The sequence below is a fragment of the Notechis scutatus genome, chromosome 6 (assembly GCF_049901735.1).
Source record: "Notechis scutatus isolate UNSWTSFEM ecotype Mainland chromosome 6, rNotScu1.2, whole genome shotgun sequence".
In the NCBI taxonomy this organism is placed as follows: Eukaryota; Metazoa; Chordata; class Lepidosauria; order Squamata; family Elapidae; genus Notechis; species Notechis scutatus.
In genome coordinates, this window is record NC_142014.1 from 66,232,800 (window position 1) to 66,260,326 (window position 27,527).

Consider the following 27,527-nt stretch of genomic DNA (forward strand, 5'->3'; position numbering starts at 1 on the left):
TTAAGTATTAATTTCATTTTGGGACAAATTGCATTGCAAATACTCTTCAAAGACATCCCTACAGCAAGATGCAGCAGTCCAAGCAAAATGATTTAGAGCTATCCGATCTAGACTGCAAAAATCCACATAGCCACAGGGTGGCGTCAGAGATTCCAGTTATATGTATATCTTTGCTGCCATTAGTAGCCATTTGGCTTTTTGCAGCTCAAAACTGGTATCTTAAAGTATTCCATCGAGTAGTCAGGCTTTCGCTGTTGAAGAGGAGATGAGGCATAACTGATATCCTGAATGGGGGCTCCATGTTGCAAAAGCCATGTTAGCCATGACTAGATTAAAGCACCTATTCAGCCCCCTCCCCCGGCAAAAAAAATCAATTCCTTGGGAATACAGCTTAAGTCCACCGACATTCAGGCCTGCAATAGGAGGAGATGGATGAGCAGCTTCTTCCAACTGGTCAACTAGAGTTGACATGGCACAATCTGTTCGTAAGCAAATAAATGACCTTCTGAACTGCAGGCTACCCAACATATTATTGTGTGCTTTTGATGGAATGGTGAGTTTGCAGTTCAGTTTTTTGTAGGAACCTAAGCAATGGAATCAAGTCCATAAAGACGGCCCATCTAGAAGAACTCTTTTTTTAAAAAAACATCCTTCCTAAAAGTAGAAAGCTATTGTAGCAAATCAAAGAAGCAAGACTAGAACTTGCTTGCAAGACACCCTAAGATAGTTGTTTTCTACTTGAAGAAAGTTTAGATGGGGTAGCATTCAAATGTTGTATCCCTCACACACCATTTGAAGGGAGCCCATGCTTTCTGTCTTTTTGTACTGCCTTGATGGTAGTTGCTTTTGAGGGGGGCGTGGGGGCAGGGGGACAGATGGCTATTTGAGGTTTGCTTGAAAGTGGGTGTGTTTGTTCCTTCCCTTTCCACAGGAGACAAGGTTAGCTCTGCCAAAGCCAGGTAACCTTAATTGCAACCTCAGTATATCCTAAAGTCATGTTATGGTCTACCATTCTTCACTAAACCTGAATGCTCCCTTTCTTCGTTTTGCTGGGTACTTCTCTAGGTAGATTTTTTTTTTCCTTAAAATTCAGCCCATCGACCAAAACCTGTCCCTTTCAAGGGATGCCAAGTTGAGGAAGCACACGTTCCTTGTCAAACAAACACTAAGAAGCAGTCAAATGGCTGGATGAAGAGGTTGCATTTCCTCAGGAATCCTAGGTGGGCATTCATCTCTCTTCTTTTCTTGCTTAGCTATTGCTGTATTTATTTCTTTTCCTGCAAACGGTTCACAGGAGCATTTTCTTAATCAAACACAGAAGAGCTTTTTGAGAAAGAGCAGAGATGGAATCTCATCTTTTCTGGCTGATTGGGGGGGGGGGGGCAGGGAAAATGAGGTTTCATGCCTTCATTTACTTGTCCTTTTCAGAAAGCCCTGACAGTTTTCCTTTCATCTCCCTGCCTCTCAACTTTATTATCAGGGCAAGTTAATCAATCCCTGGATAAGAAGGACGTAGGCTGTGGATCCTATGATCGGCACCAATGAGAGAGCAAAGAAATCCTCAAAGAAGCATCAAAATAAACCAGAATAAAACGGGAAAGGAAGAATGAGGAGCAAGCAAATCGGACCTGCTCCTTACCCATCCTCTCTCTTGGTTCATGGCCAAGAAACACTCACGTGAAGGTTGATCATTTCTCCTTCCGATCCCATCTTTAGTCTCCCCAGGTTTTCTCTTTAGTCCTCTTGAACCCACACAAGAGATCAAGTCTCAGTAGCCTTCTGGATTCTCCAGAGCATTTGCTGGGTGGGAGGGAAAGTGCAGTTCGTGGAACAAACCTGCTATTCATTTGCCTGGAGTCCAACTCTCGCTTTGGCTGCAGCATTGGAATGGGGGAGGAGGAGAGAGACTGGTAGCGGTGGTGAAGGAGGCAGTGGCACGCAAAGCCTTTATTGTCTCCAAGACGCTGAATGGTCCTCCTTGTTATTTAGCCATGACTGCACGTCTCTGGAGCTTCTGGATCCAGCTGAGTCCTATGAAGTCACTGGGGTTGCAATTCAGGGACACCTGCAAATGTACCACTGGGTTCATGGCACAGATCAAGCCAGCCTTTGGCAGAAGACGGGTTGCAGCTAGAGGGAGTTGGAGTGCAGATGGCACAAGACTGGCCCTCTCGGTGTGTTTGTTATTCCAGGCAGCCGCTAAAAAGACCAAGAGAAATCAATCACTAACAGCAAGGAGTCACTTTCCAGCTCCAGATTCATAATGTTGGGACCAGTTCTTACCCACCCAGCAGCAAATTATCCAGTTGATAGTTAGAAGCAGCAGAGTCCATAGGTTGTCATCACAAAACTAGAGATGGTAGCCACCATGGTGAGATTAAAGCGCCACCTGTTAAAAAAAAAAAAAGATGGATCATTGAATCACTACTGTGGCCGCCATTTTGACTTTTTACCACACTCTGTGGATAATCTTGGTTAGAAACTTTTAGAAGTAGCAGTCCTGCCCCTTTCCCTGATGTTTCTTAAAGCTATCTTTTCCAACCAAGAGGGACACCAAAGGATATGATCTCAATTCAAAGAATGTTCTTTCTGTGGCAACTCAGAAAGCTCAAACTGCCCAAGAAGCTGCTGATACAGTTCTACAGAGGAATTATTGAGTTTGTCATCTGCACCTCTATAACTGTCTGGTTTGATTCTGCAACACAGCAGGACAGACACAGACTTCAGAGGATAATTAGGACTGCAGAAAAAACAATTACTACCAACCTGCCTTCCATCAAGGACCTGTATGCTGCACGAGTCAAAAAGAGGGCTGTGAAAATATTTACAGACCCCGCACATCCCAGACGTAAACTGTTTCAACTCCTTCCCTCAAAACGATGCTATAGAGCACTGCACACCAGAACTAGACACAAGAACAGTTTTTTCCTGAAAGCCATCACCTTGCTAAACAAATAATTCCCTCAACATTGTTCAACTATTCACACTACTATTACTGTTAATCTTTTCATCGCTCCTTATCACCCATCCCCTCCCACTTGTGACTGTATGACTGTAACTTTGTCGCTTGTATCCTTACGATTTATACTGACTGTTTCCTAGTATGATTTGATTGCTTATTGTACCCTATGGCTATCATTAAGTGTTGTACCTTATGATTCTTGACTCTTGATGAATGTATCTTTTCTTTTATATACACTGAAAGTATTTGCACCAAGACAAATTCCTTGTGTGTCCAATCACATTTGGCCAATAAAGAATTCTATTCTATTCTACATGGCTTCATGCACAGATGGTACAATAGGTTTGATTCCAGAGATCCAGAATCCCAAGGAGAAATTTTACATTCAGCCCTGCTGCCTAAAATTATTTCCCTGGCGACCTTCATGGAAAACTCCTACTGGTTGGGTTTATGTTTCCCTAAACCACAGAATATTTAATAATAGCTTATTGAATAAACCATTATTGGCTAGATTTGTAGAACACACTCTCAGTTACCAACCATGACGGAGCAATCAGAAGGAGAGTACTTCACATCTGTGATTTGGTATGTTCTCTCAGTCCACTTCAGTGAATTAGGAGCTTTCTTCTTCTTGGAATATCGGTTGTTACTTCTTTTCTCAACTGATAATTGGTGTCCCTTCAACATACAGAATTTCCAAGAGTAGCTTCCATTAAAACCAAAATAATATAAATTGCAGTGTCAAAATATCAGGTTCTAATGAGCAACAACTTTAAAGAAAAACCAAGTTGATGATCCAGAAACATAGCTGCAGAAACTCATTTAACTGTTCTTTATATCTATCTAAAAACGAAATACCCCTCACGCATCATCACAAAATCTCCAGAAGCGTAAAGCCTACAAACTTGAAATTTGGCATGTGTGTTCCTTTTGGCTTCTAGGTGCTCACTAAGAAAGGATTTTTCGAAATGACCATCAGATCATTACTATTTCATATATTATTATTAACACGCTCTGATACTAAGGAATTCTACTCCCACTCCCCACCTGAAGAGAAATCTGTTCCAAATGCAAAACACAAGCAGAGGAGAGGAGTTTCACTTTCACTTTCAGAGCAGCAACCAGCTTTAGTACAGAACAGTTGAGCTAAGCCACACCCAGGCTCTTTGCTGTCTCCTTCTTGCTCACACAGCAAATACTGTTTCAGTTTCCAAACAGCCCTCAGCTCTCTCACACACTGACAGGATGCTAGCCAGATGAATACCGATGGATGCTGGTAAGCAGAGGCAGAATTTTTTCCCTCTTATTTTCCTCCCCAAAAACTAAGCCTGACCACATCATTTCGTAGCGAAGCATGGGTATCAAGCATATGTATGTATGTATGTATGTATGTATGTATGTATGTATGTATGTATGTATTACATTTAAAGACTCTTGTTGGAGCTTTGGTGAGCCGCTTTGAAAATAGTTTGCTTTTTCCCAAGGGGAAGGTGTAACTCCATGGGAGGGTTTAGTTTAGGCCTGTAAGCACAAGGTCACTGTTTCAGAGAAGCTAAGGTAAAAATGCTAATATAGATTTTCTAAGAAGATGTATAATAACCATTATAAATAAGGTCAGAATTGAAATAAGTATGGCTAAATGACAAAATTATATGGGAAGCTAATATATTTGCATAGTTATTTGCATAGTTATTCTAGGCTTCTGACCTCAAGCTGCAAATCCTATAAATTATCATTTATGATCATATTATTTGCATCTTCAGGAGTCAAATAAATATTTGCCTGGCTATAAAGTTGAAGACAAAATCTTGGAACAAAAGTAGTCTTTGGTTTGAATTAGTTTGGTTGATTTAAATCATGTGGGTTTAATTTTAAGTTCATTACATTTCATAGTCTTTGGATTTAAAGGCTCCCCCTGCCCTCCCATCTTTTAACTTTCACTTTTCCCAAAGGACATACTTTTCCGCAGAAGTTTAAAAAGCAAAATTGACAGTGCATCTGATGGTTTGCTGTAGCTCGCAAAATCAAATTTGAGAAGTATTATTGTGAAAAAGAAAAAGAGATTAACCAAAGAATGTGTACTTTAAATAAAATGCAGCATGTGTATCTATTTGGAGTTTATATCTGTAAAGATATAAATCACAAGCAGTCAAAATGTTTTCCGCCCTATAATATAGGGTTGTCTCACACTGTCCTTCAAATATTTGAATAGTGTAATCATTCCAATTAGTCCCCACCCTCCTCTTTTCATCCTTACTTCTCTACCATAAATCTTCTCATTGCTAATCATCACTTTTCTTAAAGTACAAGCCTAACATTGAATGTAGTATTTCCCATGCAGTATAAAATACAGTGACAACCAGTTTGGCCTTATAGTTACGGCATCAAGCTAGAAACCAGGAAACCATGAATTCTAGTCCTGCCATTGGCACAAAGCCACCCTGGATGACCTTCGGCCACTTACTTTATCTCAGCCCTAAGAAGAAGGCAACAGCAAACCACTTCTGAAAAACCTTGCCGAGAAAACTGCAGGGACTTATCCAGACAGCCTCTGAGAATTGAACAGAAGAAAGAATAATAGAATACAGCAGCATCCAAGCTGATCTTAGCTGGCCTTGAAAAAGCTAAACAATATTGGACCTAGTTAATAGTTGGATAGGACACCACCAGGAAATTTCTGGGCTTTAAATTAAAAAGTCCAGGAAACACTCTGGAAACAGGCGACAACAAACTGGGCTAAATATATATAACGAATGGTTGCTGGAATTGGGTATGTCTAGTTTGATCAAAAGAAGGACTAGGGGTGACATGTTGGCAGTGTTCTAATATCTCAGGGGCTGCCCCAAAGAAGAGGGAGTCAAGCTATTCTCCAAAGCACCTGAGGGCAGGACAAGAAGCAATGGATGGAAATTCATCAAGGAGAGAAGCAACCTAGAACTAAGGAGGAATTTCCTGACAGTGAGAACAATTAATCAGTGGAACAACTTGCCTCCAGAAGTTGTGAATGCTCCAACGCTGGAAGTTTTTAAGAAGGGATTGGATTAACCACTTATCTGAAATGGTGTAGGGTTTCCTGCTTGAGCAAGGAGTTGGACTAGAAGACCTCCAAGGCAGTGGTGGGATTCAACCGGTGTAACAACTGGTACGCTGCGCGTGCAGTTCATTTGAAAACAGCTCTAAAACTTACCTTCAACTGCAGCCCCGGTGAGGAAAACAGCTGAGGCACGGCATTTTGCTCTGCTGCACCTATCAGCTGAGCTTCAAACAAAGGAAATAAAGGACAGACTAGCGCAAGGGTGGGTGTGCGGGGCCAACTGATCTCCAGATAGCATTTTGCCCAAACCAGTCCATACCAATCCCACCCTTGCTTCAAGGTGCCTTCCAACTCTTCTCTTCTCTTCTCTTCTCTTCTCTTCTCTTCTCTTCTCTTCTCATGTCGCTAAGAAAACAACATGAATATGTCCATGAAGTTATCCACAGTCCTGCTCAAATCAAGTGAGGTTTTTGATTCCTGAAAATGTATGTATGCGTGTATTTAAATTTATTACAGCTGCCCAACTCCAATGGACTCTGACTTGTCCAGAACGTAATAGAGTTGTTATTCCCCTGACTTTGAAACTGTGCTTCTGTCTATTAATTTGGCCTATAATCATATTAGATTTCTTTGCAGCCATGTTACACAACTGTTTTTTGTTTGGCTTCTGTTAGAGTCCTATTCTGGGTGATCACAGTCATCCCTGACTGGTTTTGACATCATGATAATCTTTCCAGCTGTTGCAGTCCTAGAAATCTCGAATCACCTCATCATATTTGATATTCAGGCAAATGTTTATCCAGAATCCAACCATTGAGATATCTCAAATAGCTTGTCTGCTTCTGGTTTTTTTTAAAGATGCTTTATGGTTGGTGTTTATTTTCTTTAAAAAGTTCTTCATGGAAATGATGGAACAAAGATTCCTTTAAGAGGGAAGTAATCACTGGAAGGATAGGTCTGGGTATTAGTAATGCTAGAGAAAAATCTACATGTATTGCACTACAAAATAACGTAGAAAGATGGAAGGTGAGGAGAAAACCCTCCATAATGATCTCAACCAGCACTGAGAACCAGGGTTTGTATTGCTGAATCAGCAAATCATTGTTTGGAGTCTCCAATAATTTTTAACCGCCACAATAGTCCATGGAAGTAGGAAAATATCCAGAAAGGCTGAATTCAGAAGAAATACGTGATAGGGAGTCAGACAAAGCATGCAAATGCTTACCAGATCTGTTCATAATCACGACCACTTCAAAATCTGGAGTCAATATATACATAAACAGATTTGTTGGATTGCAACTTTACAGGCATGGAGCAATGCCAACATTTTTGCAACTTGTGCAGAAATGCAAGGCAGAAATTTCCCAGATTTCAGGACTAAAAGGAGGACAAATCTGTTGAGGCCCTTTTCCTCTGGCTGGATATGGCATCAGTGACTTACATTTCCATGTTGACTTTCTTGTAATGAGGTTTCTCCATATCAGCAGTGGTTTCATAGCCAAGATTCTTCCACTTCCTCAGCTCTTAACAGCTCAAACCTCAAAGTTGGAAGAGACCTTGGAGGACTTCTACTCCAACCTCCTGCTCAGGCAGGAAAGCCACACCAGGGATCTTCAAACTTGACAACTTCAGGACTTGTGGACTTCAACTCCCGGAATTCCTCCTCCAGTATGTTAGCTCAGGAATTCTGGGAGTTGAAGTCCACAAGTATTTTAGTATTTAGTATTTATTTGATTTGTCAATTGCTTACAAGGTACAGGTATAAGAATGAACATAGTTTTGAATACATGAGATAGATACTTATAAGAAAAATAAAAAGAAACAATAGGACAGGGACGGTAGGCACCATTGGTGCGTTTATGCACGCCCCCTACAGGCCTCTTAGGAAGGGGATGAGGTCAAGAGTAGACAGTCTAAGGTTAAAGTTTTTGGGGTTTGGGGAAGAAAAAAGTCTTAAACTTGCCAAGTTTGAAGACCCTTGCTCTACACCATTTCAGACAAATGGCTGTCCAATCTCTTCTTAAAAACCTTCAGAGCATCCACAACTTCTGGAGGCAAGTTGTTCCACTGACTAATTGTTCCATCAGGAAATCTCTCCTTAGTTCCAGGTTACTTCTCTCCTTGATTAGTTTCCATCCATTGCTTCTTGTCCTGCCCTCAGGTGCTTTGAGGGATTAGATTAACAGAGTTGGAAGGGATCTTGTAGGTCCTCTAGTCCAACCTCCCGCCCAAGTAGGGTTGGTTGACCCTCTCTTCCTTGTGGCAGCTCTTTAGATATATTTCCATGTTTCTTAGATATGTTTCCATAGTTTCTTCCATGGAAACAGGACAGCTAGATTTAATATTGGTGAGCAGGAGACGGTAACACCGGGAGTTTGTAAAAGTAAATCAGATGTTTTCACTCAAGCAACAGAAATGCATAGCAGATAAGGAGATAGTCTCACAGCATGTGGGGCCACTGCAGCGAGAGTGGGTCACCAGGGAGGATTTTTTTTTTCATGATTAATATTGCTGCTGCTGCTTGTTGAATTGGGTTGTGCCTGAGGGGGAATCACCATGCTTCTGTGGTGGAACTCCTGTGGCAGTCCTTGTTTGTTCATGACATCGGGCGTTATAAAATAGTGTGTAAATAGGAAATCCAAGTGCTGGGAATGCTGCCAGGTCATCCTTGTATTTCTGGAATGCTATTATTTCACACTTCAATAAACTTGGAAAGAAAGATATATATTTTTTTAGTTAGGAGACTGTTGAGAAGAATAACCAACAAGGCAAAGTCCAGAATTCAGATTCTGTATATAGTCAGCCATACAAGGAAGGAAGGAAGGAAGGAAGGAAGGAAGGAAGGAAGGAAGGAAGGAAGGAAGGAAGGAAGGAAGGAAGGAAGGAAGGAAGGAAGGAAGGAAGGAAGGAAGGAAGGAAGGAAGGAAGTTTGGTTAGAGAGGTGGAAACAATCGTTCCAAAACTGGTTTTCACATATTGAGAGGATACTTTCTAGACCGGGGTCTCCAACCTTGACAGTTTTAAGACTTGTGGACTTCAACTCCCAGAATTCCTCCTCCAGTCATGTTAGCTCAGGAATTCTGGGAGTTAAAATCCACAAGTCTTAAACTTGCCAAGTTTGAAGACCCTTGTTCTAGAGTTCCACTGACAAGAGATGCTCCAAATTCCTTGCAGATGAGCAATTTGTGGTGGTTTACCTTATTTCCTTTTTCTCAAGAAAGGACAGCAGAATTATCTCATCCTCCTAGCATGAAGAAAGCCAGTGCAGCACCCACAGAATTGTCTACATGCTGCAGGAGAGGCTTGGAGAGCCGATGTCAGGCTCAAAAAACCAAGAAAGACATGTTGAGACTCTTCCAAGCAGTTTCCTTCATTGTTCTTCACTAAGTCTTGCCAAACTAAAGCAGATTACTTGAACCATGAAACATATACTGTTACGGATAGTCCTCGACTTACAACAGTTCATTCAGTGACCTTTTGAAGTTACTGCAGTGCTAAAAAAAAGGTGACATGACCAGTTTTCACACTCTCAATGATTGCAGCACCCCCATGGTCACATGATCAAAATTGGGATTTGGGGGCAAATGATTCATATTTATGGTGGTTGCAGTGTCTGAACCTGTAACATTTTTTTACAGCTCTGAACCTGTAACATTTCTGCTTCTGTTTGAGTTTGCTCCATGTTGGAGAAATTTACAACTGGTATTGTAAAATTTACTTAATATGTTTATAAAGACATTAAATGAAGCATCAGCCATCTGTGTTTATTTCTCTGGTGCTGAATTTACGCTGCAAAATTCTGAATAGAAGTCAGATTCACAACCGCAGTGATTCACTTACCAAGTGTGGCAAAAACAAAGTCATGAAATGGGGCAAAGTTCACTTAACAACTGTTTCATTTTGCCACAGGAATTTTGGGCTCATTTGCAAGCTGAGGACTACTTCTACTAGGAACTACTCGGTGGGAGACATCTTAATTCTCTCCCACACAAACTATCTAAAAATTGTGCTGTCGTTTGTTCTTCTGGTCTGGAATCCCTCCCTCTCTCTGAACAACATTCCGTCACACATGGATTGTGTGGGTCTCTTTTTACAGCAATGCTACACCAGCCAGACTTTTCACAGAATCCCTGAAGAGATGGAATAAAGGTATCCCGTTATAGATAAAATCAAATCGGTATTAGAAGTCTGCACGCCGCAGGATGAAGAAGGAAGCTGCACATAAAAACTATTACTGTAAATCAAGCAGCCTCCACTGGAGAATGAGTGGGAGGAGACATGAGGATGTGCATATTCCTTCTCTCCTTCATCACTAGAAAGTTAGGAACTCATCTCAAATGTTTTATTGGCAGGAGAAGTTGGCGGAAGGAACTATGGTTTTGGTAGCTTTAATGCTAATTTGGAAGTGCTTTCCCGAACAAAGTATCTGGAGCTGGAACTTGATTCTTGGTTCTCCCCAGATGTTTTTAGCCTTTGACTCAACTGCTGGAGTTTCTCAGTGTTGTCTCAAGTTATCCTCTGAACTCTTTCAATGGTGTTTCCAAGTGCTGCTGTTGCTGAATTATTTCAGCTATCAATCATTCATCATGTCCCAATAATTCTTTCAATATTTCTCCTTCCCTCTTTTGTCTTTGGGCAAATAAATTTGCAGTGGGGAAATGGAAGCCCAAGATGATATTCCCTAAATCATTGTGTAGAGCAATAGGATTAGGGCATAAAGGTCTAAAATGCATTCTGGTTTGTCTTTTATAGGAGGGCTAGTAAGTCTGCTACCCTTATAGAGATACTGGAAGTATACATTGAGGTTTTATCCAGTGTTTCTTGTATGCCCCATTACTTCAAGAGTGCTTGTTTAACATTTCTCAAGCTTGGCTTGATCCTCTTTTCTCACATCTCTGTCTTTCTTCTCTCTGACCATTTCGCTTCCTGTCTAGGTTATTGCCCAAACTTCTAACCTGTGGCTCTTATTTCTTGGTAACGGCAGCAACTTCTCATTTTCCATATGTTTCAAACATTTCCGTCCTTGCCTTTCTTTCTTCAAACTCTTTTGTAAAAAAAAAAAAAAAAAAAGCAACTATTTCACACCCAAGTTTCTGGTTTCAGGAACTGTGGTTCATTATTCTTTTTAGTTCTTCATTTTACTTTGCATCTATTTCACTACCTGCTTCCCATGATTGGACAGCATTTCCAGTGGGTCCCATGGGGCAACATATCTAAGCTTCCTTGTCCCATTATTCCAAATTTGGGTTAGTACCCTATAATAATCTAGTTATTGTTATATAGTCTGTCATCCGCACCTCTATAACTGTTTGGTTTGGTTCTGCAACCCAACAGGACAGACACAGACTTCAGAGAGTAATTAGGACTGCAGAAAAAACAATTACTACCCACCTGCCTTCCATCGAGGACCTGTATACTGCACCCTGAGTCAAAAAGAGGGCTGTGAAAATATTTAAAGACCCCTCACATCCCAGACATAAACTGTTTCAACTCCTTCCCTCAAAACGACGCTATAGAGCACTGCACACCAGAACAACCAGACACAAGGACAGTTTTTCCCCAAACGCCATCACTCTGTAAAAAAAATAAATAATTCCCTCAACACTGCCAAACTATTTACAAAGTCTGCAGTACTATTACTCTTCTCATCTCCTTATCACCCATCCCCTCCCATTTGTGACTGTATGACTATAACTTTGTCGCTTTTATCCTTACGATTTATATTAACTGTTTTCTAGTATGATTTGATTGCTTATTGTACCCTGTGGCTATCATTAAGTGTTATACCTGATGATTCTTGATTCTTGATAAATGTATCTTTTCTTTTATGTACACTGAGAGCATTTGCACCAAGACAAATTCCTTGTGTGTCCAATCACACTTGGCCAATAAAGAATTCTATTCTATTCTATTCTATTCTATTCTATTCTATTCTTCACTCCACTGTCTAGTTGCAGCCTATTGAAGTACAGGTAGTCCTTGACTTACGACCACAATGGAGTCCCAAATCTTTGTTGCTAAGTGAGACATTTGTTAAGTGAATTTTGTCCCATTTGACAATCTTCCTTGCCACAGTTGTTGAGCAAATCACTGCAGTTGTTAATTTAGTAACACGGTTGTTGAGTAAATCTGGCTTCCCCATTGACTTTGCTTGGCAGAAGGTTGCAAAGAGGGAACACATGACCCCAGGACACTGCAACTGCCATAAGTATGAGTCAGCTGCCAAGCGTCCAAATTTTGATCAGGTGACCATGAGATGCTTCAATGGTCGTAAGTGCGAACAATGGTCGTAAGTCACTTTTTTCAGTGCCGCTGTAATTTCAAATGTTGAAATTATTCAGTGCCGCTGTCATTTCAAACTGCTGTAATTTCAAACTATTGTAAGTTGAGGGCTACGTGTACACCCTGCCATCCATCTCTTTCACTTTCCAGCAGCAGAATTTTAGATGGCCGAGACTTCGTGGAAGGGTTTTCTATCCTGATGACTATGCAAAACTATTGTATAAAAACTCACCTAAGAACATGCCAACAATTGGAGAGATCCAGCAAGGTTTTTTTTTTTTTTAAGTTAGCAATTTACAGTGAGTCATGGATCTTCTGCTCTGATGAAAGCAAGGATCATCAGAGATTGTCAGCGTGGTTCTTATATAAGTTTATAGAGATTAAAAATGAGCATATATGTACATTTGATTGTTGACAAAGATTTGTTTTAAACAAGTAAAGAGTACACTGCATAGGAACCCGAGCTTCTGCCAGTCATGATGATTGTTATTGTAACCGATTGATCCTGCATCTTTCACCCCTTTAAGGTAGGCCACATCGGAAAACTAACATCCCAAGAATTACAAAGATGCTACTGAATCGTTAGGTTAATAACATAAACTTAGAATCAAGACAGAATCAAGACAGTTGTCAGGCCCAAGCTCAGAGACAACACTGTCAAGTCTAATCCACCCTTTATTTGATTATCCCTAGAGGACAGAATACTAAATTATACTAAAGGTATTATACTAAAGATATAAACTTTTAGATGTATTCTAAGGACAGAATACTAAATTATACTAAAGGTATTATACTAAAGGTATAATCTTTTAGATGTATTCTAAGACAGGGGTGTCAAATTCAATTTCACTGAGGGCCGCATCAGGGTTATGTTTGACCTGGGAGGAGGCGTGGCCAGCTCAATGTCACTCGTGTCAGGGGTGCCTGTGGCAGCCCGAGCTCTCTGCCAGCAAAAATGGGCAGCTGAGCTCAGTTTTCGGTTGCGACGGCCTCATGCAACCCTCTGCCGATGAAAACGGAGCTCAGGAGGACCACGGGTTGTCCTCGCGAGCTCCGTTTTCATCTGCAATGGCCTCCTGCAACCCTCTGCCAATGAAAACAGAGCTCGGGCTGGTCCTTTGCTGTTTCCAAGGCAGCCCCGCAGGCCAGATCTAAGCACCCCATGGTCCAGATCCGGCCCTTAGGCCTTGAGTTTGACACCCCTGCTCTAAGAGATTCTGGACTGTGACTACTGTGAACCTTTCCCCACTTTTCCATTCAGTTTGGGGCTGTGCAGTCTCTTAATTTGGACCCCTCTTTGGCAAAGCTCTATCTTTATCTTCAGGAAAACTAGGAAGGGTCTTTGTCTCATCTGCTTACTCAGATCATAGAAGTGTCCCAGACTCAAATTTCTTTTGTTTTGACTGCAGCTCTTCCCCCTGTGCAACAGCTGCCAAAAAAGCCAACACAGTTCTAGGCTGCATAAACAGAGGGATAGAATCAAGATCACGTGAAGTGTTAATACCACTCGATAATGCCTTGGTAAGCCCACACTTGAAACTGCATCCAGTTTTGGTTGCCACACTGTAAAAAAGATGTTGAGACTCTAGAAAGAATGCAGAAAAGAGCAATGATTAGGGAACTGGAGGCTAAAACATATGAAGAACGGTTGCAGGAACTGGGCATGTCTAGTCTAATGAAAAGAAGGACTAAGGGAGACATGAGAGCAGTGTTCCAATATCTCAGGGGCTGCCCCAAAGAAGAGGGAGTCAAGCTATTCTCCAAAGCACCTGAGCGCAGGATAAGAGGCAAAGGGTGGAAACTAATGAAGGAGAGAATCAATCTAGAACTAAGGAGAAATTTCCTGACAGTTAGAACAATTAATCAGTGGAACAACTTGCTTCCAGAAGCTGTGAATGATCCAGCACTGGAAGTTTTTAAAAAGATGTTGGATAACCATTTGTCTGAAGTGGTGGTGTAGGGTTTCCTGCCTAGGCAGGGGGGTGGACTAGAAGACCTCCAAGGTCCCTTCCAACTCTGTTATTCTATTCTATTCCTCAAGGTTATTTCTTCTGCCCATTATAATACCTTCATCAATGTTTCTCTATATGACCTCCCTCTTTGAGTACAGAGAATTGTAAACCCACCTATTATCAGTATCTTTGAGAATGCTGCAGTCTATGGAGACGTACAGTTTTTGATCAAAGGCCATCCATTGATGTTATAACGTTTATACCTCTGGGAAAATATATGTCATGTGGAAGTAGGTGTGATATGTATACAAGGAAGATTGTTAGCAATGACGGCTTTATAGGCCAATACATTGATTTTTACAGGCAAACAAGACAGAAGTATTTGGGAACCACAATTGACCAAGATACTGTATGAGGACTGCAGAACAGTAAAAAAAATCCCTTCAGATGAGCTGAATACAGTGTATTTTTAGGGCCCCGTCAATCAGTTTTTAGCTTGCAATATATATATATATATATATATATATATATATATATATATATATATATATATATATATATATATATATATATTGCTGCTGTCATTTGCCTTAACTGCCTGTATTACATAATTTGCATATTATTTTTGTACACGCACGAGGTGCCAGGGTGCTGCTGGAAATGACTAAATAGTTGCTTCTGCAACTGTAATCATTGAAGATCGACTAAATGAGAGTTGTGGGGGATGTGATGGATTGTGTCTAAGAAGGGGAAGGTGGTGAGATTGACTACAGCAGGGTTCCCCAAACTTGGTAACTTTAAGACTTGTGGACTTCAACTCCCAGAATTCTGGGAGTTGAAGTCCACAAGTCTTAAAGTTACCAAGTTTGGAGACCTCTGGACTGCAGTGACGAGAGGAAGGAGGGAGCCCATTCTGAGGAAGGAGTAAGACAAGAGACAAGAGAAACTGGATCTGAGAAAAAGGAAGAGATTTACGATCCCTGGAATCTCCCAGGGCATATCCTTTAGGGCAGTGGTGGGATTCCAATATTGTTGCCACTGGTTCGGTCGGTGTGGGTTGGTGGGCGTGCTTTGCATGCACATACACACTTTGCGTGCATGCGCGCACCAAACACACACTTTGCGCAGGTGAGAGGCATTTGCGCAGGCGCAGAGGCATTCTAACACATATAGACTGGGTGAAACCGGGCTCAATAGAAGTAACTGAGAGGGGTCTTGGAGTCTTAGTGGACAGCCAGCTAAATATGAGCCAGCAGTGTGCAGCAGCAGCCAAAAAAGCTAATGCAATCCTAAATTGTATTAACAGAGGGATACAATCAAGATCAAGTGAGGTACTAATATCACTCTATAAAGCCTTACTAAGACCAGACCTAGAGTACTGCATCCAGTTTTGGTCACCACATTATAAAAAAGATGTTGAGACTCTAGAAAAAGTACAGAGAAGAGCAACCAGGATGATTAGAGGACCGGAGGCTACAACGAACGGTTGCAGGAACTGGGCTTGGCTAGTCTAGTGAAGAGAAGGACCAGGGGAGACAGAATAGCATCTTCCAATATTTGAGGGGCTGCCACAGAGCGGAAGGGGTCAAGCCATTTTCTAAAGCGCTTGTAGGCCAGACAAGGAATAATGGATGGAAACTGAACAAGGAGAGATTCAACCTGGAAATAAGGAGAAACTTTCTGACAGTGAGAACAATCAACCAATGGAATAGCTTGCCCTCGGAAGTTGTGGGAGTGCCATCACTTCAGACCTTCAAGAAGAGATTGGACCGCCATTTGTCAGAAATGGTGTAGGGTCTCCTGCTTGGGCGGGGGGTTGGACTAGATGACCTACAAGGTCCCTTCCAACTCTGATTATCTGTTATCTGTTATCTCCAGCAAGCCTGCACGCTCCCAGTCGCTTCAGCAGCTGCCACGCGGCACTATACTGTGCTGCGCAAAGCAGCTGCGCTTCAAATTCAGCAGATAAAGGTGAGTATGGGAGCCTGGGCAGGCGGGTGGGCCCAAAAGCAGAGCGGCCGAGAGAACCGGTTCTGTCTCTGCTGCTCATCACTCCTACCAGCTCTCCAGAACTGGGCAGAGCCGGTCGAATATGGTTAGAGTACAGGTAGCCCCGGATGTCTATGAAGATTCTCAGTCATCCAGGTCATGGTTGTCCCAAAGGTTCTTTTTTCCAAGAGGCAACTGAACTTTCTTGTTTTTCTTTGAAGGCCTTTTGCTTCTCATCAAGAAGCTCCTTCTTCAGCTCTGACTGGATGATTCATCAGCCCTTCCATTCCCCATCATCCAGTCAGAGCTGAAGAAGCTTCTTGGATGAGAAGCGAAAGGCCTTCAAAGAAAAACAAGAAAGTCCAGTTGCCTTTTGGAAAAAAAACAAAAAACACCACACCTTTGGGACAGGTAGTCCTTAACTTGCAACAGTTCATTAGTGACCGTTCAAAGTTACAATGACACCGAAAAATGTGACTTAGAACCTTTTTCCGCAATTACAACCTTTGTAACATCCCCATGATGGTGTGATCAACATTTAGATACGTGGTAACTGGTTCATGTTTATGACCGTTGCTGTGTCCCTGGGTCATGGGATCCCCTTTTGAGACCTTCTGACAAGCAAAGTCAATGGGGAAGCCAGATTCACTTAGTAACTTATCAACTGTAGTGATTCACTTAACAACTGTGACAAGAAAGGTTGTAAAAAGAGGCAAAATTCACTTAACAAATGTCTCACAACAGAAAATAACAACATAAAATTTTGGGCTCAACTGTGGTCATAAGGCGAGGACTACCTGTAATATAGATTTAGTTGGCAAGATTATGTTTAAATCATGTGAGCAAATAAAGAACTGAACTTTGGCTGGATTGTTTTATGTCATTCTTGGGCTGGGCCTGACCGAGAACGTAAAAAATCAATAGGCATTTTAAGGTATCATAAATTCAAAGTTTGTTACGTAAATGTCTGTTGTCCTTCTGAAACTTTCTGCATTTTTTGTTGTCCTTTTTAAAATGCATTTTCGCTCTTCACCATCACAATCTAGCTATCTTAGGGAAATGAATAGAAATAGAGTAGAGTAGAGTAGAGTAGAGTAGAGTAGGAATAGGAATAGGAATAGGAATAGGAAAGGATAGGATAGGATAGGATAGGATAGGATAGGATAGGATAGGATAGAATAGAATAGAATAGAATAGAATAGAATAGAATAGAATAGAATAGAATAGAATAGAATAGAATAGAATAGAATAGAATAGAATAGTTGGAAGTGACTTTGGAGATCTTCTAGTCTAGGGGTCGCCAACCTTTTGGACCTCAGAGACCACCAAACTCATAATTTTAAATCCCGTGGACCAGAGACCCTTGGAAAATCCCCCAAAAGTCTTCAGGCAAATTCCCCATCCTGTTTTCCTACCAATCAATCATTCTTTATTTGGGATTGCAGGATACCATGTCCAGCTCCATTCTCAGTGGGAGAGAGAGAGACTTTTGGCTTCATGCAAGGAAAGTAGCAGAAGTCTTTCTTTCTCTCCCCCAAACTCTGCCAGAAATGAGTCTTTGCTGGTGCAGCCTCTTGGAGCAGGATGCCTTGCAGGGTCCCAAAGACTCATTTCTGGCAGAATTTGGGGGAGAGAAAGAAAGACTTTTGCTGCTTTCCTTACATGCAGCCAAAAGCAGAAGAAGAAAGAAGTGGAAAGAAGCAGCCGGTGGCCAGGTGAGGCATGTAGGATGAGTGGGGCATGTTCCCCCCTTCCGCCTTTCCCCCATCCCCTCACTACCTGATGTTGTTCACAATGCAAGTGACACAAGCTTGTGTTTCCGCAGAGCCTGGATTAATTGCTTTGGAGGAGTGCTTTGAGGGGGGGTGACATTTCTCTGCAGACCACCAAAATTTTCTCGTGGACCACCAGTAGTCCCCGGCCCATTGGTTGGTGACCACTGTTCTAGTCCAACCCCTTGCTCAGGCCTATACCATTTCAGACAAAATAGTATAATAAACATGAAATGGTTTGCTGATGTTCCAGTCAAGCCTAATGGGTATTTATTTATCAAATTTATACAGCCTCCCATCTCCCGTCCATTGCTCTAGGTGGCATTTTGTCTTATGTCAACAATAATGCAATCCAAATCTTTGGCCCACAGATTCTTCTGATATAAGGTGTTATTCTCTTCTCTTGGGACATAGCAGTGTGATATACAACTAACTACGTTACAGGTGACTTAGAAAGGAAAATATCAGATAGGAGTGAAGATTGTATAATTCTCTGCATATATAACATGGATTACAATTTATTCAGATATTTATCCCACTTCCCCCAATTTTTAAAGATTTTTATATCATACAAAATCTTACAAGTCTCATAAAATGCTTGTGTTCTCATCACCTGGCATCATACAAGATTTCAGCATTTTCACACGTGCTGATGCCTAGTTTCAACATCCCTATGCAAGATGTATGCACTTTTCTAGTTTTTTTTTTAATTGAATGTAGGGAATTTATGGCTCTCCTGGCAATTATTTGTGCTCTGTTATTGACCCTAGGTATGCCAAGAAATAAATACAATTATTGTCAGCATAAATGCCTATTTGGAATTATTTTTCACACATGCAAGAGATTGCACAAGGTGGAAGCCTGTGAAGAAATACTGTATCTGCCAGTGGGAACTTATATTATACACTGTAATTAAGGAAAAGTCTGACTGAGTGAATAGCCAGCCTGCAAAGAAAATTACTATGATCTTCCTTGGTTAAAAGTCGTCATGGAAGCCATAGCATTCGAAACACTAGGTCATTTAAAGTTTTGTGGTTAAACCATACATTCCATAATGGAATTAAGAAGGAAGCGAGGAATGTCAAGCTGAAAAAAGAAAGGGAAATAGGGATAGGGTTCAACTTTCAATTAACTTCTGAAGCTCAGACTAAGTGCCTCTCACAATTGCTAGGCAAACATCGGGCTTTCTTTACATTTGATTTTCATAATAAAACTTCCCATAAGGAACCAGGTGATAATTGGACCATTATGTATCCACTAATTTTTGAATGGGCCTCTTCAGTTATGCCTTTCTATCTGCAGAAAACCTCAAGTCAAGAGGTCCATCTCAAAGAACTACTGAGGAGGTGGGGAATGAGGAACAATTCTAGAACAGGTGTAGGCTTTGTCAAATTATACACCTGTTATATTATTTTTTCCTCAGTTTTGCACATCATGTTCAAGCATAAAGCAGTTTGACTTTGGTTTTAGAGTGTACTGCTAATTCAATCACCGGAGTTTGTCAGCTATGATTTATGGCAGTGTTTTTCAAATTTGGCAACTTTATTTTTTTAAAAAAATATATTTTTATTAATTTTCTTTTTTTACATCGTAAAACATCATGGTATCAACAACGTTCTTGGCATCTATACAGGATTTTGGTTTAAATATCATAATACATTATATTGCATTTGTCTACTACTAAATAATATCTCTAGCTATAATTACTATTCTTATATCTTTATATAATTTACAAATTTTTATTTTACTTTCTTAAGGATTGTTTCAATTAACATTTTTGTCTCACTTCTTGGTTCTGTTTGTTAGCCATTTATACCAATTGTTCCAAATTGTAAAGAATTCAGAGTCGTCTTTTTCTTTCAATTTCATTGTTAGCATATTCATCTCAGCACTTTCTGTTACTTTGTGTATTATTAGTTCTTCATTGGGGGTATTTGGTATTTTTCATCTCTGCGCAAAGGCTATTCTGGCGGCTGTTGTAATATGTAACACTAAGTATTTTACTTCTTTCAGTAATCTTTCTTTGATGATTCCTAAAAGGAAGGATTCCAGTCTGAGCTCAATCTGATAGCCAGTGATCTCTTTTAACCAATTTTTAATTTGAATCCAGTATGTCCTGGCCTTGGGGCACATCCACCACATGTGATAAAATGTACCATCAACTTTTTTGCACTTCCAACATTTGGGACTCATGTTGGAGTAGATTTTTGCCAATCTCATTGGAGCTAAATACCATCTATAAAACATTTTATATATGTTTTCTTTGTATGCTGCAGATACCATTAACTTATAATTTATGTTCCATATTTTCTCCCATTCCTCTAATTCTATAGTGTATCCAAAATTCTGTGCTCATGCAATCATTGTACTTTTGACTATTTCCTCTTCTACTTTGAAACCTAATAAATATTGATATATTTTAGTTATAAGTTTTTGTTCTGGTCCCATTAATATTTTATCCAATTGGTTCTGCCCTTTGTCAAATCCAAAATTGAGTCTTTTTTATATTTATTTTGAATTTGCAAATATGGCCACCAATCGATTATAAATATAATCTGGCAACTTTAAGATGGGTGGACTTTAACTCCCAGAATTCCCTAGCCAGCAATTTGCTAACTTTGAAAAACACTGGTTTATGGCAATGTATATTAGTAAACCCAGCCAATTATGATTTATTCAATACATAATTTATCCAATCAAAAAATCATGCTTGAGGAAATCATGACTTAGCACAATATGTGAAGCAGATATTTGATTTAAAAAGTTAGTTAATGGCGATTTCTCTCTAAACACTTAAAAATTTAAAGAGGAGGAAGAACTCCCTCGGCCCGAGTCCAAGATTCAGTCCTGGGTACCTTTTAGAGGCAGGGGTGGGCTTCAAAATTTTTAGCAATGAGTTCTCTGCCTGGTTACTGTGTAGGTATGGCCATGGTAGGTGTGGCCTAGTCATCCTCCTGCACCACGGCAGGGGGAGAGGGGTGTTTTCACCTTCCCCAGGCTCCGGAGACTTTCCTCGAGCCTCTGGAGAAAACTGCCTCCTCTGGGCTCAAGAGGTCCTCTGGAGGCAAGAAACGGGCCCATTTCCAGCCTTCCGGAACTTCCAGGAGGCCTGTTTTACCCCCTTCACAAGCCTCCGTGTGGGCCCAAGCACTGACCTCACATCCAAAATAGGCCGCGTGGAGAATCCTGGGAGGGGCGGGTGGGAGGGGCAGGGTTGGGTGGGCGGGGCCAGCCAGGGGTGGGATTTGGCAGTTCACCGAACCAGCCATGATGTTAGCAATGGGTCCGCCCGAATTCGGACGAACCCATAGCAGCCCACCCCTGTTTAGAGGTGGAAAACATACAAAATCAGTATGAAAGAGGCTTGAAACAAATCAACATGAAATAAGCTATAAACGTGGCCCACAACACAGAAATTTGATTATGCCATACAGATAGTCCTCAACTTACAACAGTTTATTTAGTAACCTTTCAAAGTTACAACAGCACTGAAAAGAATGACTTATGACTGTTTTTCACACTTATGACCATTGCAGCATCCCCATGGTCATGTGACCAAAATTGAGGGGCTTGGCAATTGACTCACATTTATGACGGTTGCAGTGTCCCGGGGTCATATGATCCCCTTTTGTGACCTTCTGACAAGGAAAGCCAATGGGGAAACCAGATTCACTTAACCAGGGGGTTACTAACTTAACAACCGCAGTGATTCACTTAACAACTGTGGCAAGAAGGGTTGTAAAATGGGCCAAAACTCACTTAACAAAGGACTCACTTAACAAATGTCTCGCCAACAGATATTTTAGATTCAATTATGGTCGTAACTCAAGGTCTACCTATATTTTCATTACTGGATAACATTGTTAACTGCTCTACCACTTTCAAACCAGGGGCTTAAAAGCAATGCACAAACAGATTGCAATGTTTCTCAATCGTGGCAACTTTCAGATGTGTGGACTTCAAATCCCAGAATTCCCCAGTCAGCAACGCCGGCTGGGGAATTCTGGGATTTGAAGTCCATACATCTGAAAGCTGCCAAGGTTGAGAAACACTGGATTAGAAAATATGTGAGCGCTCTCATTCCTTGATACTGCTGTAGCTGATTTATATTGTCCTGGAATAGTCATTTCTGTGTAAGGGAAAGCTTCCCATAACAATTCTTCAACCACAAAACAATGATTCAACTCTGCGAGTCACTTATTCTTGATCCAACAGAATTCCAAATGCAAAATTCACCGTCTGCAGAAACTTTGTACTGTTTTTTTTTTTTTAAATTGAAGTCAATTACTCATAACAGCCCTGATTTGGAATGAATGTTCTGCTGGCCTTACCTAATACATTTTCGTACTTTTGGGTGAGGCTGGGAAAACCTTTTCGTGACCTCTTTTTTTTCCAGTTCCCCTACCTTTTGTCCTCCAAATATGGTAAGAGTGATACAACTCCCAAAATTATCAGCCAACAGGGTCGTTGTAATCAAACCTATCTGAAAAGCCCTGGTAATAAAAAAAGAATACTATTATACTGTATATACAACTTACTCACAAGTGATACTGACATCAGTGGAGATAAGAGTCCTGTGCTGGACACTTTTCAAAGTAAGTATAGCACAAGTAATCCTTGACTTACGACCACAATTGAGCCCCAAATTTCTGTTGCTAAGTGAGACATTTGTGAAGTGAGTTTTGTCCCATTTTACAACTTTTCTTGACACTGTTGTTAAGTGAATCATTGTAGTTGTTAAATTAGTAATACAGTTGTTAAGTGAATCTGGCCTCCCCATTGACTTTGCTTGTCAGAACGTCGCAAAAGGCAATCACATGACCCCAGGACACTGACATCATAAATATGCATCAGTCGACAAGCATCCCAATTGTGATCACGTGACCATGGGGATTTGGCAACGGTCATGTGAAAAACGGTCATAGGTCACTTTTTTTCAGTGCTGTTGTAACTTCGAATAGTCATTAAATGAACTGTTGTAAGTCAAAGACTACCTGTACATAGTATTGCTTAATTGGACCTAGACCATGAACATCCAAGATCAAATTTCTGTTCAAATACAAAGCTCATTGGGAGACATTTTCTTCTAACCCACCTTCACTGGGTTGTTATAGAAATATATTTTTTAAATTATCTCCCCATTGTGCAGTTGAGAATGTTATAGACCAGTAGTCGCCAACTGGTGGGCCGGGGACCACTGGTGGTCCATGAGAAAATTTTGGTGGTCCACAGAGAAATGTCCCCCCCAAAGCAATTAATCCAGGCTGTGCAGGAACACAGGGCTGTGCCGCCCACGTGGCCCGCCCACCCACTGGCCCCCACCCTTTGGACGAGCGCAAACCTTACCTTGAGTAGAGCTACGCGAGCTGGAACTGGAAGGTAAGACCAACGGTGGGGGAGGGAAATCCGCCCTGGGGTGGCTTGCTGACGTTGGTGGGAAAGTCGGTCCCATATTCCAGAGCTGCAGTAGTCACAAGATTGGCCCTTTGGTCATCCCGGAGCAGCTCCTCCTCCAGTCCATGGCAGGCCAGTGTACCCGGGTGGAGAAGCAACTGCTCCGGGATGACCAAAGGGTCAGTCCTGTGACTACTGCAGCTCTGGAATGTGGGACCGACTTTCCCACCAACGTCAGCAAGCCACCGTCAGTCAAAATTCATATTAGTGGTCCACAGGATTTAAAGTTATGAGTTTGGTGGTCCCTGAGGTCCAAAAGGTTGGCGACCCCTGCTTTGGACCCTCTGTGAGAAGAGAAAGAGATCAGATCTATAGTCTGCTTGATGAGACCATGTGAGCTGCCATAAGATTTCATCTAGATACCTATATAAATAAGACAAGTTATATTAAATAATTATTAAACCAATCGATCACTTGTCTTCACCCATCATTTGACATACCATCAAGAAAGGAACATTGTGAGAAACAATATATTGAATATCCAGAAACCTTGGTATCATCAAGCAGATTATGGATCTGTTCTCTCTTTTTCTTCTCACAAAGGGTCTACAGCATTCTCAACTGCACAAGGGGGGAGCGAATTCAAAAGGTGCACCTCTCCCTTTTTATTTCTGGCAAAAACTGGCTTTTACATTTTATCCTGCTGCTAAGCCCTGGAAAGCTCCAAGGCTGCTTGATTGGTGATTTCCTCCCCCTCCAATTTCATGAAAACACTTGGAAAAAATCTGCAGATTTGTGTTCTGAGAATTGCAAGAAAAGACTTAAGTGGCAAGAGGAGAAAGAGAAGGAGAGAGACAGAGGGAGGTATGTATCTTCTCTTTGGGTTGTGCCTCCATGTGGAAGACTGAAATGACACATTTCATGTTCTAGCTTGCCATCAGAAACATCTTTTCCATGGCCTTCAATTTGGCAAGATCTAAGCTAAACAGTCTGTATTGCATGGTCTGCTTTAACCAACAACAATTTTTTTTGGAAAAAAAATACTAATGAAGAAAAGCCCTAAAAACCAGCCTCCAAAATAAAATGAGGAGGAAAAGAATATCTTAAATATAATTGTAGTTGCTAGATTACAGTTCCTAGACTGTAGTTGCATGACATAGCACAAGATAAAATGTTATGCTATATATTTATGTAAGACCGAAAATTTAAGCATTTATGTACTTTGAAAGAAATCTCAGTGAGATGAATTTCTGGGAAAATATACCCAGAATTGCAATGAATAGATGGATTTGCACATCACAGTATGGAATGATTTATCTTAACTATGCTTCCTGGAAAAAAGATGGTGGCTGGGTTATGTTTTGGGTGTATATGTCCATGCTCTCACTGATTATTCATATTATATATTATTAATTACTGTAAGTTATAGTAAATTTTATTGGGAAAGGCATTTCATTTACAAGGAGATAAATGAAAACCTGTATAAATTAGTGTATAGCATTTAACCATATAAAGATGATTTTTTTCTTGAAATTATTTTATTTATTTATAAATAACAAAAAGAGTGCAAGAAGGTTAAAATAAAATAAAGCTAGGGCTACAACTAACAACTTAAATATTTCTAAGTTTAAAATCAGCAGAGCAAATGTAGCAACTTATCTGCTAACAGTTGTAAACACATTTTACACAGCTTCCTTGACTGAGGCTCAAGCCATTAAATTTTATTTTTTTTATGTCAAGTTTTTTATTTTATATTGCTTATACATATGAGTACATGAACAGTGTGATACCTGGGTACCATACATTTAGTACAGATAAACATAATGTTGTAACTCATAGTTATTACATTTCATTTTCATTGTTTCATGTTATTTCTTATTTCTATTTCTATTCTTTCTTATTTTTCCCATTGGTTCATTTAAGCATACGTAACATTTCTTTTCACCATTATTTATTATCTCCTGTCTTATATTTAATATTTTTTAAATTGCTCATTTTTCCACCATGCTTTCAATATCCCAAATATCCAACACTGCTAATCAATCCAAATATTAACACTGAGTTTTATTTATGTATTTATTTTATTAAGAAAATGTATATGGCCACCCCATTCATTCAGAGTGACTTTGGGCAGTTTACAAAAATAAAATAATAATACAAACCACAATAAACCCCAAGTTCGCCTACCAACCATATAATCTGGCCTTTCAATAGCACCTGAAGTCTAAATCATTTGGAGAATATTACCAGGTTCCTTCAGCCCACAAGTCTAATTCCATTGAGCCAGATTAAATCCAGCTTTTTCCCAAATGTTCGATCTCAGTGAAGGCTGGGAGACACATATCTTTAGGCAAGGTAGCTACTATGGCTGAGCAACCCTTCAATATGAGAAAGATTTAAATAAGTAGGTCTGAAAATTGCTTATCTTCTGCTGGATTACACCCCAGCTTTGCAGATAAACCTTGCCCTTTCTCAAAATGGCACTACATTATTCTTCCCTTCTTCTGCACTTGAAGCCCCAGGTAAAACAAAAACAAAAAAAAAGAAATATTCAACCTTTCTCTGTAAGTCTAAAATTTATAAGGATATAAATAAGGAGAATCTGTTATCATCTGTAAAATATGGAGTCACTTCTTTAAGAACCACTTCATTGAAACCACTTTTATCCCAACATTCTAAGTTATTAGACTCAAGGTTTCTCTAGCTCTCTGATAAATACATTAAATGCCTGGCTAGTTAATCATACGCATGATGGCTAAATAATGAAGCAAATGTCAGTTGAAAGGGTGATATGAGGACAATTTAAAACAAGAAGTGGTGCTGTAAATGAAGGAGTTTCCTGAATTCCAGGTCAAGAATTCTATTTGCTTTGGAGGCAAACAGTGCTTTAGAAAACAACTGAAATCAAAGGCAAGGCACAGCCAATGAGACAATAATAATGCACGAATAATGTCATTACAACAGTGGGGCTAGGCTGACTTAATAATATCTGATTGGAGCCAGAAGATTTTTGCTCTTGTTCTTTCTTGTTTAAAAAAAAAAAATTAGAACATTCTTTTCGACTTAGCTACCTTACATACTACGCTGAGGATCAGGTTGATGGGTGGAAAAGGAGATGGCAGCAATAGGTACAACTGCAACCCTTTGTAAAGTTATAAAGATTAAGATTACAAAATTGCTTGTCTGCAGCAGATGGCTGTAACTGACAGAATAACAGCTAATGGAACTGGCTGAGAAGGTGAAACTGATTAACTTGATTAAAGAAAGTTTATTTTAAATAAAAATAATAATGGAATAACAGACTTGGAAGGAACCTCGGAGATCTTCTAGTCTAAACCTCTGTTTAAGCAAGAGACCCTATACCAGTGATGGCTAACCTTTTCAGCTTGGTGTGTCGAAAATCGGGAAAAAGTGTAGCCTTCCTCGGGTCATGTGTCACTTCAAGAAATATCAATAATTTGGTTTATGACAGACTGGGCTGGGGTGATCACACAGGGCTGTGAAACTCGTTTCCCTGGTCTCAGGGCTGCAGGTGCAGGATGTGGGGATCGGAAGGCCACCTTACAGGGCTGTGAACCTCATGGATCTCCTTTCCTCCTGTAGCGTTCCTGAGGTAATGAAACTGACAAACCTTAGTTTATGGCGGTTAAAACTGGTTCTCTGCTGCAAAGATCTTGCGGCAGCGATGACACCACGCCTCCACGCAACAAGCAGGGAGCAGGGATTGGAGCAGAGCACAGGTAGCCTCTAAATGTGCAGGTTTTCCCCACACCAACAGGCGTGTCAGTCAAAGTGCCTCGGCGTGTCACGAGTGACACACGTGTCATAGGTTAGCCATCACTGCCCTATACCATTCCAGACAAGTAGCTGTCCAGTCTCTTCTTAAAAACCTTCAGTGATGAAGCACCCACAACTTCTGAAGGCAACTTCTGTTCCACTGGTTAATTGTTCTCACTGTCAGGCTATGTATGCATTCAGTTTGGAGCTGTTTCAGGACTAGGAAAAAACATGGGACACAAACCTTCACACAACCCCCTTCCTTCGTTATCTTTCTCAGTGGGCAATATTTGACTTTTTTTTCTTATTTTTTAATTAAATATCTTGGTATCCAGTTGTTAATCAGTACAAGTCTCTTCTTTTCA

General features: G+C 40.5%; 1 protein-coding gene across 2 annotated transcripts in view; it reads right to left on the minus strand.

The window, feature by feature from the left end:
* The window catches only part of NINJ2 (ninjurin 2), a 111,726-nt gene that overhangs the window by 77,935 nt on the left and 6,264 nt on the right, over nucleotides 1-27,527 (minus strand). The window contains exons 2-3 of one of the 2 annotated variants that reach the window (XM_087968578.1): nucleotides 2,288-2,389; nucleotides 1,678-2,199 (exon numbers count right to left, since the gene is read on the minus strand). In XM_087968578.1, coding sequence (XP_087824704.1) covers nucleotides 1,678-1,710 — 33 coding nt within the window. In that variant the 5' untranslated portion in view covers nucleotides 1,711-2,199; nucleotides 2,288-2,389. Of the gene's footprint in view, nucleotides 1-1,677; nucleotides 2,390-27,527 lie in introns of both variants that reach the window. The other variant, XM_026693536.2, reaches the window with a different exon arrangement.